Source organism: Hydra viridissima, unplaced genomic scaffold (assembly GCF_058129835.1).
Source record: "Hydra viridissima isolate aposymbiotic clone 2 unplaced genomic scaffold, HvirCarnegie_v1 scaffold_10, whole genome shotgun sequence".
NCBI lineage: Eukaryota > Metazoa > Cnidaria > Hydrozoa > Anthoathecata > Hydridae > Hydra > Hydra viridissima.
Genome location: NW_028324309.1, coordinates 16844304 through 16859426, shown reverse-complemented (window position 1 = coordinate 16859426; position 15123 = coordinate 16844304). Strand labels below are relative to the sequence as shown.

Sequence of the window (15123 nt, the reverse complement as noted above, 5' to 3'; positions counted from 1 at the left end):
TATTTTGTGTTTAGCAAAAATATTAGTAATAAAGAGAGATATAGTGGTTTTGTAACAATTTTTAGCTTATGCAAGAAAAAGTTAATTTTCAAACATTCTTAGAATAATGAAATGTTATTTCATAAATTTAGTTTTTTTTTTAGCGATGATTTAGGACCAGATGGGTTAAAGTTATTAATTTTCTGTTATAAAATATTCATTTTTCATTATATTATAATATATAACAATGGTATATAAAATAAGTAAAATAACTTAGTATAAAAAATTTAAAATTTTATTTTTTAAATGGTTTTATAATAAATCAAAATAAATTTTTATTAAAGATTAGAAAAGAACATTTAGATTGTTAAAATGTTTATTAGAATGAATAATTGTTATTAGAGTTAAAATAGAGTTTTAAACTTTTTCTTAATTTATCTGCTGCTCAAAAAATCATCGTATTATTTGGTAGGTAAATTTAGTAATTGATTATTAGAATTTGATTTCAAAGAAGTTCTAAAGATTTTTATTTACTTAATAATATAAAAAAATCTAATTTTCTAATTTTAATTTAAATCTAATTTAGTACTGGCACCAACAATGGTAAAAAATTGGCCTTCGCTAAATCAGTCATATAGAGTAACATTTTTAAAGTAATCAATCATTGCACACAATGAGTTTTTTTTAAAATTTATTACTTTATTAAATATTAAAATGTTTCCTTACTCAAAAACTTATGCATTTTTATTTTTAGTTGATTCGAAATGGATAAGAAAGGAAATACTATATTTTTTTGCATTTGAGTTGATTTATTTATATTTTACGAAACTAATATATATATATTAGATAAAAATAAATTTTTATGTACTGTGGGGTGCAAAAAAAAGCCGCACTGATATTTTTTCTTGATTTCAAGTATAAATTGTATAATCAAGCAAAACAAAAAAAATTGGATGTGGCAGTGAAAAATTCAGTAAAGAAGAGGTATGCATATATATAAACTAATATTTGTATAACAAAAATCATTAGAGATACAGAATAATATGGGCACATTTAATATTTTAGAAAACAGCGAACGGATATAGAAATTGGACGAATTATTGAAGCTGCTGACCGAGGAGAGTCTCATAGAAGCTATGTAGAGCGTTTTAAACTCCACTATTAGCAGATTGGTGAAGAAATATAAACAAAATGGTACAACTGAAAGCTCTATTGGATCAGGGAGAAAACCTAAAACTTCAAAAAAGAAAGATCGCTACATTCTTAATGTTGTCAAAAAAGATTGTAAAATCACATGTAGTGAGATAAAACTAGATTTGAACCTTACTAATATCTCAAAGTGGATAATATCTCATCGAATAAAAGTATCAGGTGAATTTTTTTCTGGAAAGCAAATAAAAAAACCATTTGTTAGTGAAATCAATCGCAAAAAAAGATTAAAGTGGTGCATTGAGCACAAAGATTGGACATGTGAACAATAGGCTAAAGTTATTTGGAGCGACGGGTCTCCTTTCATCTTGTTTTATAATGGTCGACCTCACTGTTGGAAATTAATTGGGGAAAATTCAACCCCCAAACATGAAACGCAACCATTAAACATGACAAAAAGGTCAATGTGTGGGGTTGTTTTAGTGCACACAAAGTTGGACAACTTTACTGGGTGAAAGACACCATGGACCAGCATTTGTATCACAAAATCTTAGTTAATCAACTTGGACCAAGTATAAAAGAATTTTTTCCTAATGGTGACTACATCTTTCAACAGGATAACGATCCCAAACATACAGCACGGTTGAATAAGAGATATCTAGAATCTAAATTGATACCAGTTATGTCTTGGCCAGCACAGTCTCCTGATTTAAATCCAATTGAAAACCTATAGTCTATATTGGATAAAAAGTTGAAAGATCGTAGGGCAACAAATGAAGATAAACTGTTCCAAACTCTTCTTGTTGGTTGGAATGCTTTACCAAATGACTTATTAAAAAGGCATGTAGATAGTATGCCTTCTAGATGCGCAGAAGTCATAAAAAACAAAGTGTGGCCAATTAAGTACTTATACAACTAAAACTTGAAAAATACTTCACAAATCCTAATTTCTTTTTATTATATGCAATATAGAATAATGTCAAAAGCATTTCTATCAAAATTGTCTTATATCACTTTTATTATATGAGTTTGAGACATTTTTTATTGCTTTTTTTTTATTAATAAAATTGAGTGTGGCTTTTTTTTTGCACCCCACTGTAAATTTATATAGGATTATGTAATATAATTATATTATTATGTACTAATACTTTATTAACTATTTTTTTTTTTTTTTATTTGAAGTTGTTTATTTACAAATTGATTATTTAATCACGGAAAATTTAATATTTTATTGTAAATCAAAAATGATTTGTTTTAGATAATATTTTCGATAACATTCAATCTATTTTACATTTAAAATGTTCACTTTTTAAATTTTCATATGAACAACATTCCTTTCATTTACGAAAACTATACGGCAGTTGAGTTGCCACAACCTTTCTGTTGTTTAACGGGGAAAACGCATTGATTTTCAACGGAAATTTCAGTTTATATGCGGAAAATTTCCGGCAGCTACGATGACAAAACCTCCCGTTATTTAACGGAAATAAACGGAAAAAACCCATTGTATTTAAACGGAAATATCCGTTTATTTACAGAATTTCCGTTTACATGTGATGGGTTTTTCCGTAAAATAACGGGAAGTTTTGTCATCGTAGCTGCCGGAAATTTTCCGTAGAAAACGCGATATTTTTTTAACAGTGCATACAACTTATATTTGCAATTTTGACTTTATTTTTTTCTTTGTCCCTTTAAATGTTTTTAAACATTATTGGAAAGGAAATCCTTCGATAGTTTTTGTTTGTTATTAAAAAAAAAACATTGACAAGAATTTTTTGTGGAAAACATAATTCATCAACTTTCATGATTTTCACAAACAAACTTTCTTTTTGGTGTATATTTATGTAACGTGTATGTTGATGACTTCATGACAGGAATTGATAAAGATGAAACTTCATTCTCAAATCCGAAATGGCATATATGCTACAAACAAATTCTGCAAGCTGCTTGGATGGAACAAATAGTCTACCACGTGATGAGAGATAGATAAGAGTTATTTTCAAGATCGCAGTCTTCAGCTTTCAAATATTTCAAAAAATATTTTGCAGTGTTCACTTTTAGACCTCTTTGATAATTTTTTTTGCAACATAGCCTGCTAATTTTTTTTGCAACATAGCCTGCTAATTTTTTTTGCAACATAGCCTGCTAAAGTTATTGCAACTTCTTAACTATCATAATCAAGAAAACTTTCCGTAATTTCCTCACTTCAATTATTAAACAGTTCAATCAAGTATAGTTAAGGAATATCTGGTAGTAGATTTTCTTCCCAAAAGTTTATATGCTTTTTAACTAAGGAACGATATGACATAATTCTTTCTGAATTTAAAACTTTTCTCAGGCTTACAAAAATATCTGCGCCCATTCATTTGCCTGTATTGTGAGAAACGTCTCTCAATTGGGTCACTTTGTAAACGAGCTGCCATCACATAATCATATCCATCATTCAGGAGCTCCTCAAAAAACACTGCTTGAGCACGTTGTGACTAGAAATGCTGATGCAGTTTGATTTATGAGGGTGAATGCAGGTGAAAAAGACCACTGATTGATCCAATCAGCCCGAGCTTAGTAAAATGTCATTTTCTTGTCTCCTGATACAATAGCACAGTATATCTCAGAAGTAATGCATATCGAATTATCTTTGCAGAATATGGTGGACTGCCTTGTAGCTTATAAAGCTCTCTATCTTTAATCTCACCGAAAATAGTGTTGCAGTTTTATAAAATAATGTTTCTAATATAAGAAGGAAAATTGGTAAAGCCACAGTTAAGTTGCCTAAAATAATTGTAGTTTTTTTTTTTTATTTTGGTTTTACTTCCGACCGGCTAAAATGCCCAACAGAAGGTGGGATGTTCGACGCTTGCCTACATCACCCCGTTTAACGTCTTGAAGTCAGAAAGAATCTGCCAGCACGACGGATCTACCTTGGGGCCCCCGGGTGTCGAAAATACGAACGAAAAAACGAAAGAAATCGAATAAGACCCAGATCATCTGCCCGACTTTAGCAGCTAATGACCAAGTTTCGTACCCCCCACTTCATCGGACTTTTTACGCCACAAAAGTGACGTGCCGAATTTTCGATAGGCTTTGGGATACTACACTTGATCTTAGCCATTAGGCCGAGAAGCGAAATAATTTTACTTTTCAGCTTTATTCGCACTCGTTGGCGAAGACAAAATCATCATAGAATAGTTATTAAAAGCAAAGTGGATAAATTTCAAAGTAGCTTTTAATTTGCTTTTTCTTTTTTTTTCTAATTTTGGAAACCTGTACTTTTTATATAACTTTTTCTATTGTTATTATGTACTTTATATTTTATGTGTAAATTTATTTCTGATTTGTAATTTATTATAGTTATTTATTATGGTTAAAGAATATAGGTTAATATAAAATTTTCATGCTAATGTGTTTTTAAGAGATATGTGGCTGAAAATAGCCGTTTAGTTTATCAATTACAAAGGATAGTGACGGGGCATGCAAGATTGATATATAATATTGCATTTTACATATAAACATATGATATAATAATATAAAAATTAATCGCGCTGTAATATTTTTATTCCACTATCAACTTCTAAAGTTTATTTTATTTTTGAAATCACTCATGCGTGCAAACTATTATTCTATTCGAATTACTTCTATACACTCCACCGTATTTTTAAAAGCTTAAATGTAAATCTATTTTTGGCCGCTTAACTGGAGCCTTACCGAAAAATTTTCTAGTAGACTAATTGTATCAATTTTTGCATTACGTCTTTAACAAACCAACTTGGAATGTAATTGGTGTCCCCTTGCAGTGCAAATGCACATTCAGGTTTTTAAATCAATTTCTTTGAATAATTCGAATGCAAAAGTTTTTTATTATTTTTTTAGTTTATTCAAACTCTATAAGTTAACATGACCAATCTAAGGAACTCATTAAAATTTAAAGCCTTGCTTGCGACCGAATTTTCATCTGATAAAAGACGAGCTAATGTGGTAATATTGTATCTTAAAGTGAAAATGTCATTCGGTTGTACCAATTCATTATGTGGAACAATAAAACGAGATGCTTGCGGTCTTGGCATTTTAACAAGTTTTTTTTAAAAAAAAAACACTTATTTTCACTTCACAAATATTTTCAATTTAAAAACTTTTCCTTGAGAGAAAATTGAAAATTTACTGAAGTCTTAATCAGGGGCGTGTCTAGGGGATGTCTGCTACGTCGCTGGACATACCCAAAATATGTATATATACATATTTTTTCACAACTTCAATATTTCGTTAAGTAAATATGATGCGTCGGTAGATAAAAGCAAACAGAGCGAATAATTATAATAAACTAAAGCAATAATTAAGCAAACTATACAAGGTTAACTGTTCGAACGGATGGTAAGAAGTTATTAATCCGGGATAACAGTTAGATTTACGGTTTAGTATTTTATTATACGCCAAGTTAGAATTATTTTGTTCTATCTCCAAGTTTAAATGTTGGGAGAAAGTTTTTGATTTTTTTCTTAAAGTAATAATTATTTAAAAACTTAGTCTTAATTTTTAAAGAAATAATAACTTATGCTTTAAATAATTTATGTTTAAACAAATTAGAAAAAAACTTGTAAAATAGAGCGCATTTTAGAAGTAATCATTACTTACTAAAATTAATAACTCATTTTCTCCCAACTTTTAAAATAGGAGATAGAATTAAATAATTCTAACCTCGCGCATAGTGCTTGTCAAATCGAGAACGGTCTAAAGTTTATTAAAAAAAAAAAAAAAAAACGATTTATATATTTAAACGGAGGTTGTTTTAATTTTTGACTTAAACAAATTAATAAGAAACTTGAATGGACATACCTTTTTTTATTAAGTTATAAGGTACTTCATTTTTTAAATATTTTCTTTTGTTAATTTAAAAAAAATAAAAGTAATTATTTCTTAGAGAACAAATTCCGGACTTCCCTTTTCAATTACACCCTGAGTAAAGTTTTAGTCAAATTCTATTGATATTTATCATCAGGAGGAGAAGACTGTAATTAACAACAAGCATATATTAAAATATATCAATGGACATCCCCAACTATTTTATACAAAGCTGTGTATCTTTTTAATTACTTGCATTTTAAAAAATATAAAAAGAAAGAAAGGGTTTTAAACATTAAAAATAAAATTTGGACTTCCCTTGGTACATACACCCTGTTTAGTGAGTATTTATTAAACATTTCTTAAACATAAAGTTTAGACAGTTTTTCAACAATTTTTTTTTGCTTCATATAAGAATAGGTCGTGTGTAATTGTTAAGCGTTGGTGCTGACTATGGTTATCATCATTTTCTTCTAAAAATAGATAGCGTGCGAAGCGATGATGTTTGATAATGGTTAGCATCATGTGCGATAAAATATCGGGCGATTGCTAAGCCGTCTTACCTCATATATGCGTTTGTGAATGAGGAAGGGGGGGGAGGGGGATGCTAAAATTTAACTTTTTTTTTTTTTTTGGGGGGGGGGGGGGGGGGGGTTAAAACTGCGACTTACCCAAAAAAATTCCTGTACACGCCCCTGTTAATTATGCAAACTCTTTTGTTAAAAAACAAAAAAAAATATTTTAATTACCTTTTTATTACGCAAATGTAACGGTTGCGCTTTTTACTTTTTTAGTTTACGTACATAAAATACGACTCAACTGATTTTTTTTTGCAAAAGTTCACATGAATACTTGGAAGAAACAGGTTTCATAACCCAATTGAAGAAGCATTTATTGCTTCTAGTTAAAATATTTATCTTCGAAATGAAATTCACATAAAAAAAATGTTTGGTTGGTTAATCTTGGTGCAGCAGGTTTGTTGACCATTTTAAATATAATTTCTTTAAATTAGTAAATTCTTCAAGAATAGATTTTAAAGAAGAATAGATTTTAAAATAATACTTTAGAAGAATAGATTTTAAAATAATACTTTAGCAATCTTTTGTGTCAAAAACATTAAAAATCAGCCTCTAAATTTCCCCCTCAAAAATGTAAGATAGACGGCCGTAAATATAGTTGGCCATGAGTTTGTTTTCTAATAAGGATTTCAGGCTTTGTAAATAGAGGTAAAAGCCCTTTTTATAATGTTGGGAGTCCTGCTAGCTTAATTTGATTTCTTTGAATACAATTCAATAGCAATACAATACAAATAGCAATACGATACAAACTTGAAACAAGTTTGAAGAATGTTTAGCCTCATTTCATTATATATATATATATATATATATATATATATATATATATATATATATATATATATATATATATACACACACACATATACACATATATATACATAGGGACCGAGTCCCCGGGGGCAACAGAGGCAGTGCCCCCCCCCCGGAAATTTATACTAATAATATATTATCACGGATTATCATGAGGGCGAGAGTATCTATTTGCCCCCGTAATAATCCGTGATAATATATTATTAGTATAACTTTCCGGGGGGGCCACTGCCCCTGTTGTCCCCTCGAACTCGGCGCCTATATATATATACATATATATATGCATATATATATATATATATACATAAATATATATATATATATATATATATATATATATATATATATATATATATATACATATATGTATGTATGTATGTATGTATGTATGTATGTATGTATGTATGTATGTATGTATGTATGTATGTATGTATGTATGTATATATGCATGCAAACACAGCATATATATTTGTAGTTCGCAGTTAATAAATTTACATTTATTCAGCTTCTTCTCACTTTTGTCTTTTTACGTCACATTTTTTTTTTAATTAAATAAATTACAATCATACTAATTTGACCAACGGTTATAAATAATGAGGATAATGCAAATGTATTTACAGCCATAATCGGTTTTTTTTTCCAGTCTAAAAAATAATAAACTGACTGACCAGTCGCAGAATTCTGAGCTACAATTATTGTTAGGTAGATAATACCAAAAAAATACGTGTAAAACAGGTGTAAAAATCTCACTGGAATTCGGTGGAACATCAAATCAATTATTAATAAACAAAACGAGATACCGTGGTTATTAACAGCACTAAATGAGATTATACTAGATAACTGTTGGTCAGAATTGTGTAGGTAACCCCAATACATAATGAAGACCATAAACGTAAATAGATAAGTAAAATTGAACCAAAACCAGAAAAATTTGAAGCATATTTTTCTAGTTTTGTTTTCATTGTGCAATTCTTCTAAGATTTCCACTTGATCTTCCACATTTTCACAAAATGGAATTTGCTTGAAACCGTAAAGACCAGATATTGCTGTGCCCCATATAAAGTAGAAAAGAATAATGCCAACGTTCAGATTGGTGAGGAAAACTAACCAATCCCCATTGTTGTACACGATGCATGAAAACACTAAAGATATTATCATGTACGCAGTAAAAATGAGACGCACACACCAAATGAGCCACGTTGGCAGACCACAAAACTAAATTTAAAAAAAAAAACATATTCATTATTCGTAATCATGTTTAGAAATACTGCATTTTATCACTTCTAACAAAGTTAGGCTGTAACCACCTCCTCCACTCCCCCAATGCACGTCATTTGACTGATGGATGACATTAGTACACTATTTTTTTTTTCTATTTAGAATTATATTTGTAATAAGTCGAAGTTTTTTTTGTTACATTTAATTTTATATATTTATATATATATATTATGTTAAAGATATAAAGATCTATATAAATGTATTTACAAAGGTATTTAAAAAGAGATATATTAAAAAAATACTAGTCAGATATTTTAACGTTTAATATGTTTTGACAACCATTCTAAGATGAGAGATGTATGAGCTACATTCTGGGCAAGAAAGGTAAGAATTGTGTAAAATACCCAATAGCTTTTTTAAAAAAATTACTACGGAAAAGCATATAATAAAATACCGTTACAAAATTTTTATCATGAATATATATGTAAAGAAAAAAGAAAACGATTTTTTTAAACTGAAATTTTCAAAAAGCTTTTTTACGAAGTTTCTTACTTTTATCTGGTAGAAATCTCCCTCGTTTTCAAAGTCGAAGAAAAAATTTCTTAAGTGGAATTCAGACCTGATTTCTCTTAATAAAAGCATTCTTTTATATATCTAATATTATGTAATATTACATATTTCATTAATGAAGTAAGTTTTTGCTTCACCGTTGTTTAACATTGTTTTCCTAAGAGCTTTTGTGTTTACTTTGTAAGTGAAGATTTTCTAGCATAGATTTATAAACTACACGTTCATATTGATAGAGACGATTTGAAATTTGTTAGAAATTTTCAAATCAGTTTTTTTTGAATTTCGTTGATCAATTTTGATGATTTTTAATGTATATTTTTTTCTTATTAATAAATTGTCAATTACATAAAATCAATAAGATTGGCGTCACTTAAAAAAAATGTTATATTCAAATATTGTAACAAACTGGTTACATAATCTTTTCCATTGATTTCTGCTTGGCAACGACACGGCATAGAGTCAGCAAGATTTAAGATGCATTCGGAGTGAATTTGGACGAAGCAGCATCAAATTAACCAAAAAACTCGACAACTTTGAAAAATCCGCGTGGGCATTAAATAATTTTTTCCACACAAATTGATCCATGACGTTATTATTTCGGAAAGGAGGATTGATGCAGTCTCGGCTAAATTATCCCCCCACCTTAACACTACGTTTGGTATTTGCTGTTATACTTTTGAATTACGGCCATTGAGCATATTTCACTCTATCATTTCCAAAAAATACAATTTTTTTTTTCATCGCTCCTCAGCACTTTACTCCACTGCTAGTGTGTCCAATCAAGTATTATGTTAACAGTTTTTTCAAAGCACGTTATCCAAACGACCGGTGCACGAACGACGCTTTACCGTCCCAATACTGCGTTTGGTTTCTGATTCATGAAAGTGTTTTATTTCAATGGAAATGTAACGCGCAAGTCCCAGAGGAATTTGACAATTTTCTTTATCCTTTTGCATGGAAAGACTTTTAAAGACCCTCAAAAAAAAAAAATGTCCTTAAGATTTTTATCAACTATTTGTTTATTAAGGATAAGGCTTTGTGTGATTTCTTATAAAATTATTAACAATTAATTTTACTCGTTAAAAAGTTTAGTTAACTATCAATTTAAAAAATTTTCAAAATTGATTAAGTAATTAAAAAGTGATTAAAAAATTTCAAGTCTTCTCTATCAATATGAATATAAAAATTTCAAGTCATATATATATGACTTGAATGTTGACATCTTCTATAAGAGTGTATGTTATATTTTAATAAGAAAACATCAAGTTTTTTAAATACAAATATTAATTTCTCATAATAAATTAATATTTGTATTTAGAGAACACGTATTATTTGATGTTTTCTTATTTCATATATATATATATATATATATATATATATATATATATATATATATATATATATATAGGCCCTATCAGAGGCCTATATATATATATATATATATATATATATATATATATATATATATACAGGCCCTATCAGAGGGGGAGCCACATGGGCCATATGGCCTGGGGCTCCGATTTTGTTGGGGCATCACATTTTCAAAAAACATTTGTTAAACACGAAAATAAATATCAAAGTAATTATTTTAATCTAATTATTCTAAACAATTTAACTTTAGGTTAACTTAATAAATTAATTTCATTTTCATAATTACACTTTTCCAAACCTAAATTCGACATGATAAAGATTACGTCATGTAATGATGCAATTAACCCTCCGTCGGGCGCGCTTGATCAAATTGATACAATTCAATTACTTTTAACTCGTACGAGTTTTTAAGTTATGACTTAGGGTGGAATGCAAGAACCGAACTTCAAATTTGAAGTCGAACTTCAAACCTAAAGTGCGACTTGAGCGAATGCACAAAGCGAACTTCAACTCAAGTCAGACTTGAAAACCGCTAAAAATAGACCTTTTTCAAGTCTGACTTCAAACCAGACTTGAGAGAGCAAAAATTCCTTCCGAATGCAAGAACCCAACTTGAAATTTCAAGTCAGACTTCAAATCTCAAGTCTGACTTGAACGGAATGCAAGAAGCGAACTTGAACTGAAGTCAGACTTGAAAAACGAGAATTTTTGAATTTTCAAGTCATTTTTTCAAGTCTGCTCCAGACCAATCTTGAAACCAAACTTGAAAAAAAAAACAGACCGCCATTATCATTTTGCTGATGCGTAACAAAACTTTACTATTACTATATAACTTATTACAACCTTTGCAAGTATGAAAATGAGTTTTTAACAAGCAAAAGTAGTTACTTGGGCATATTCACCTAATTAATTTAGAAGGTTACATTGTGAAAGTATATTTTTAAATGAATTCATTACAGAAAACTGAATATTAACATTGCGAAAACGTGTGTCTTTTAAAACATCCTGTAACTCGTATGTAATGATTCAACATGTCATATTTTGATGCCATTAGAAATGTTTATTAGCTTTTTGAAATGTCGAACATCCTAGCATTATAAAAGGCTGTTGATTAAGGCACATTTTTGTGATACAGTATAAAAGTAAATTCCATTTAGTAATAAATAGTTGCAGTTATACAAAGAGGTGATACGTGTAAAAGGAGTAAAAGAGAGTTCATGAGAAGTAGTTACAATTACATGAAGTATTAAAAAAACTTTTTTTTAAATGTTCAAAAATGAATCGGTATGAACTGAATTTTAGAAGAAGAAGAAGAAAAAATAAGCCAAGTCACATACCAAGGTTTATTATTGACAGAGCTAATCCTTTAGAAGTTTACCACGGTATAGAATTTAAAAGGTGCTACAGATTTTCCAATAAAAACATTTTTAATATTAGCTAATGACATTATTAACAACAATGTTAACAATTGAGGGTGCCCTCTTTCAACTGTACAACAACTGGCTATTGCATTTCGGTTTTATGCTACTGGTTCATTCCAAGTGAGTAGACATTCAAGAAATGGTATCAGAAAATGGCACCTTCTTATTGTAGATTTTACATTACGTTTTTAAATAACAACATTTTATACCAACAAATGATTATAACAATAAATAAACTCTTTTAGAGAATAATAGGAGATTTGGAAGAGCTGAAACTCAACTGTTTGTCCAGTGGTTTAGAACATTTCAATTCAAATGGCTAACAAAAGATATCAGTACATAAAGTTTCCAACAGAAGCAAAAGTGTTTATAAGTTTTCATGGATATCTGATTTTGCTATTTCATACAAACTTCAAACTTTTCTTAGATAAAGAAAATATTTATATTTATCAACCATTATTTAGATTTTACCAAATTCAAAAAATCCCTTTTTTTACCGAAACAAAAAGGGACTTTTTTTTGAATGTTGTTCATGTTTCAGGTGATTCTGGCTATCCTTATAAACAATATTTAATGACACCTTTTTCTAACCCAAAAATGAAAATGAAATCAGATACAATTACAACTTGAGAAGTACACACATGTTGAATGTTGTTGTTGAATATTGTTTTGGTATATCAAAAAAAAAACAATACCCTTGTCTTAACATTCCCTTAGGAACAAAACTGCAAAATTCCATAGCTATAATAATATCCTGTTTTGTGCTTCACAACATTGCCCTTCTACAAAATGATTATTGTGGAGGCAATGAAATACAAAATAGCAATGAAGAATGTGGTGCTAAAGCATTCACTAAAGATATTTTTGCAGAAACAAAGCAAAAGTCAAATTTCAGACTTATTTTTTTAAAAAAAAAATTGTGTCTGATAATGGATAAAGGGTCTAATAACAAAAACATTATTTTCAAATATTTATACTACATAATATTTCAAAAGAATTACATTTTATATTTCAAAATAGTATTATATATGAAAAAAACAATTTCACTAAAAAATAAAGTGATAAATTAAAACATTCCAAAAGCAATTTGGATCTGATATTGTTAGAAAAAAATAATCCTCACATAGAATAATTCTGTTGTGTTGCTTTTTTAAAACTTTGTGAAAATTTTAACTGTGAAAATTTTCACAAAGTTTTGTTTGTATTGTTGCTTTTTCTGGAGAGAGTTTTTTTTTTATATCATCTATTTCTATTTGTTTTTGCATTAGTTCTTTATCAAGATCATGAATTTCATTGTATTGCTTTTTTGTATTTTTTTTTATTAAGAGATTTTTGTTTAACGTTAAACTTTATTCTTTTTCATGTGTTAATGAGCAAGATGCTATCAATGGTTTTTAAAAGTTTTCTTTTCTGTTTCTATAAGTGGCCCAATAATTTCAGAAAACCTGTCTCCATATGTGATCTCTATTGACTTACATATGTAAATGGTATACTTACATATGTAAATGGTATATATATATATATGTGTAGGTATATATATATAGGCGCTACTCGACTTTCTCCCCCCCCCCCCCCTAATTTTATGATTGATTCTGATAGAGAATTTTATGCTGATTAAGAATCGTATAAAAACATGGGTCTCAAAATTAATGGAAAGTGCTCTAATTCGAAGTCAAAGTTGTAAAAAATCCCACTAAAAACCCTAATATTCGCCATTTTGAAAATATTAAGTTAATGATCTTTTAGCTGACAAAAGCAAATTATTAATAGCATGGTTTTTACGTTAAAAAATTCGTTAAAGTATGTTTATCTTGCACAATTTTTTGTGGCAAAGAAAATAACCGTTTTTTGATTTATTAGAGAATAAACTATATTGCAAGTAATGTACTTTTGTAATAAAATTTAAAAAAGAATTTAACAGTTTAGTTTCCTAAAAGAAGAACTTTTGAAACTCAGTTCATTGTTGTTCTATCACATGTAAAGTTTAGAAAACGTAACCTTCAAACCGTTTTTTTTAATAAAAAAAACCAGCGTACGATACAATAATAATTATTCATCAATTTTTCTACATTATCACATTCTACGTTCAACCTTTATTTGAAATCTTCTATTAATTTCATTTCTTTATAACACTTTCGTTACAATACTTTAAAAAAATAATTATAAGGCTTATGGAAACCAGGTCTGTTTATTGCGCAATAAAACGGTAATTAATTTTCGTTAAAAATGAAAGCGTTTTGAAAAAAAATGGCGAATATTAGGGTTTTTAGTGGGATTTTTTACAACTTTGACTTCGAATTAGAGCACTTTCCATTAATTTTGAGACCCATGTTTTTATACGATTCTTAATCAGCATAAAATTCTCTATCAGAATCAATCATAAAATTAGGGGGGGGGAGAAAGTCGAGTAGCGCCATATATATATGTGTAGGTATATATATATATATATATATATATATATATATATATATATATATATATATATATATATATATATATATATATATATATATATATATATACACACACACACACACACATAGTATTATGTAATATTAGTATTGAGAAAACTAATTTTGTTTAAAGTAATTTTCTCAGTATTTTTAAAAAAAAAACCATTATTTTCATTAAAGTATTAGTAAAAAGATAAATAAAAATACATTGTAGTATAGTATCATCCCCAAAAAGCGTCAAAATACGATTCTGCATTTTCTAGAACATTTCCATGTATTTTAATTCAAATGGAATCTGTTAAAATGGAGAAATCAAGAGAAATTGTCTTGATCACTTAAGTGGTACATATGACCAACCGTTGTTTACCAACAACTTAGGATTTGGAACTGAAAGTGCCAAGATGAATTTATTTTTCTGATGTAAAATACATAGCAAGAACTTTTTTTTTTTTACTGTCATTAACTTTTTATTTAATCGTATATTATACAAATATCATTACACGGAATTTGTTTCAGTAAAAGGTTTTTCCCGTAAAAAAAATCCATTACCGCTATTGGTTGCGAAGTGCATTTTCCGATAAACGCCCTAAATTCAACGCCTCGACTATTTTTCAAGTTCGACTTTCTCAAGCACGAGCTTGAAATTTTCAAGTCTCGTTTACGCATTCGCTCAAGTCAATTTTTCAAGTCTGACTTGACAAAGTCGAACTTGAGATTTCAAGTCGAACTTGACTCAAG

At 28.6% G+C, this 15123-nt stretch overlaps 1 protein-coding gene and 1 long non-coding RNA gene across 2 annotated transcripts; one reads left to right on the top strand and one right to left on the bottom strand.

Annotated features, from left to right (window-relative positions):
* Nucleotides 1-2606, top strand: LOC149883397 (uncharacterized). Its single transcript, XR_016444701.1, has 3 exons — nt 1-447; nt 566-963; nt 1045-2606. It is a non-coding gene; the product is annotated as an uncharacterized LOC149883397 (long non-coding RNA).
* Nucleotides 2607-7848: 5242 nt separating this feature from the next.
* Nucleotides 7849-9294, bottom strand: LOC149883396 (uncharacterized). Its single transcript, XM_090101328.1, has 2 exons — nt 9123-9294; nt 7849-8567 (listed from the first exon to the last, which is right to left on the bottom strand). The coding sequence occupies exons 1-2, from the start codon at nt 9210-9212 to the stop codon at nt 7884-7886; spliced, it is 774 nt and encodes a 257-aa protein (XP_089957454.1). The 5' UTR covers nt 9213-9294; the 3' UTR covers nt 7849-7883.
* Nucleotides 9295-15123: the final 5829 nt, after the last annotated feature.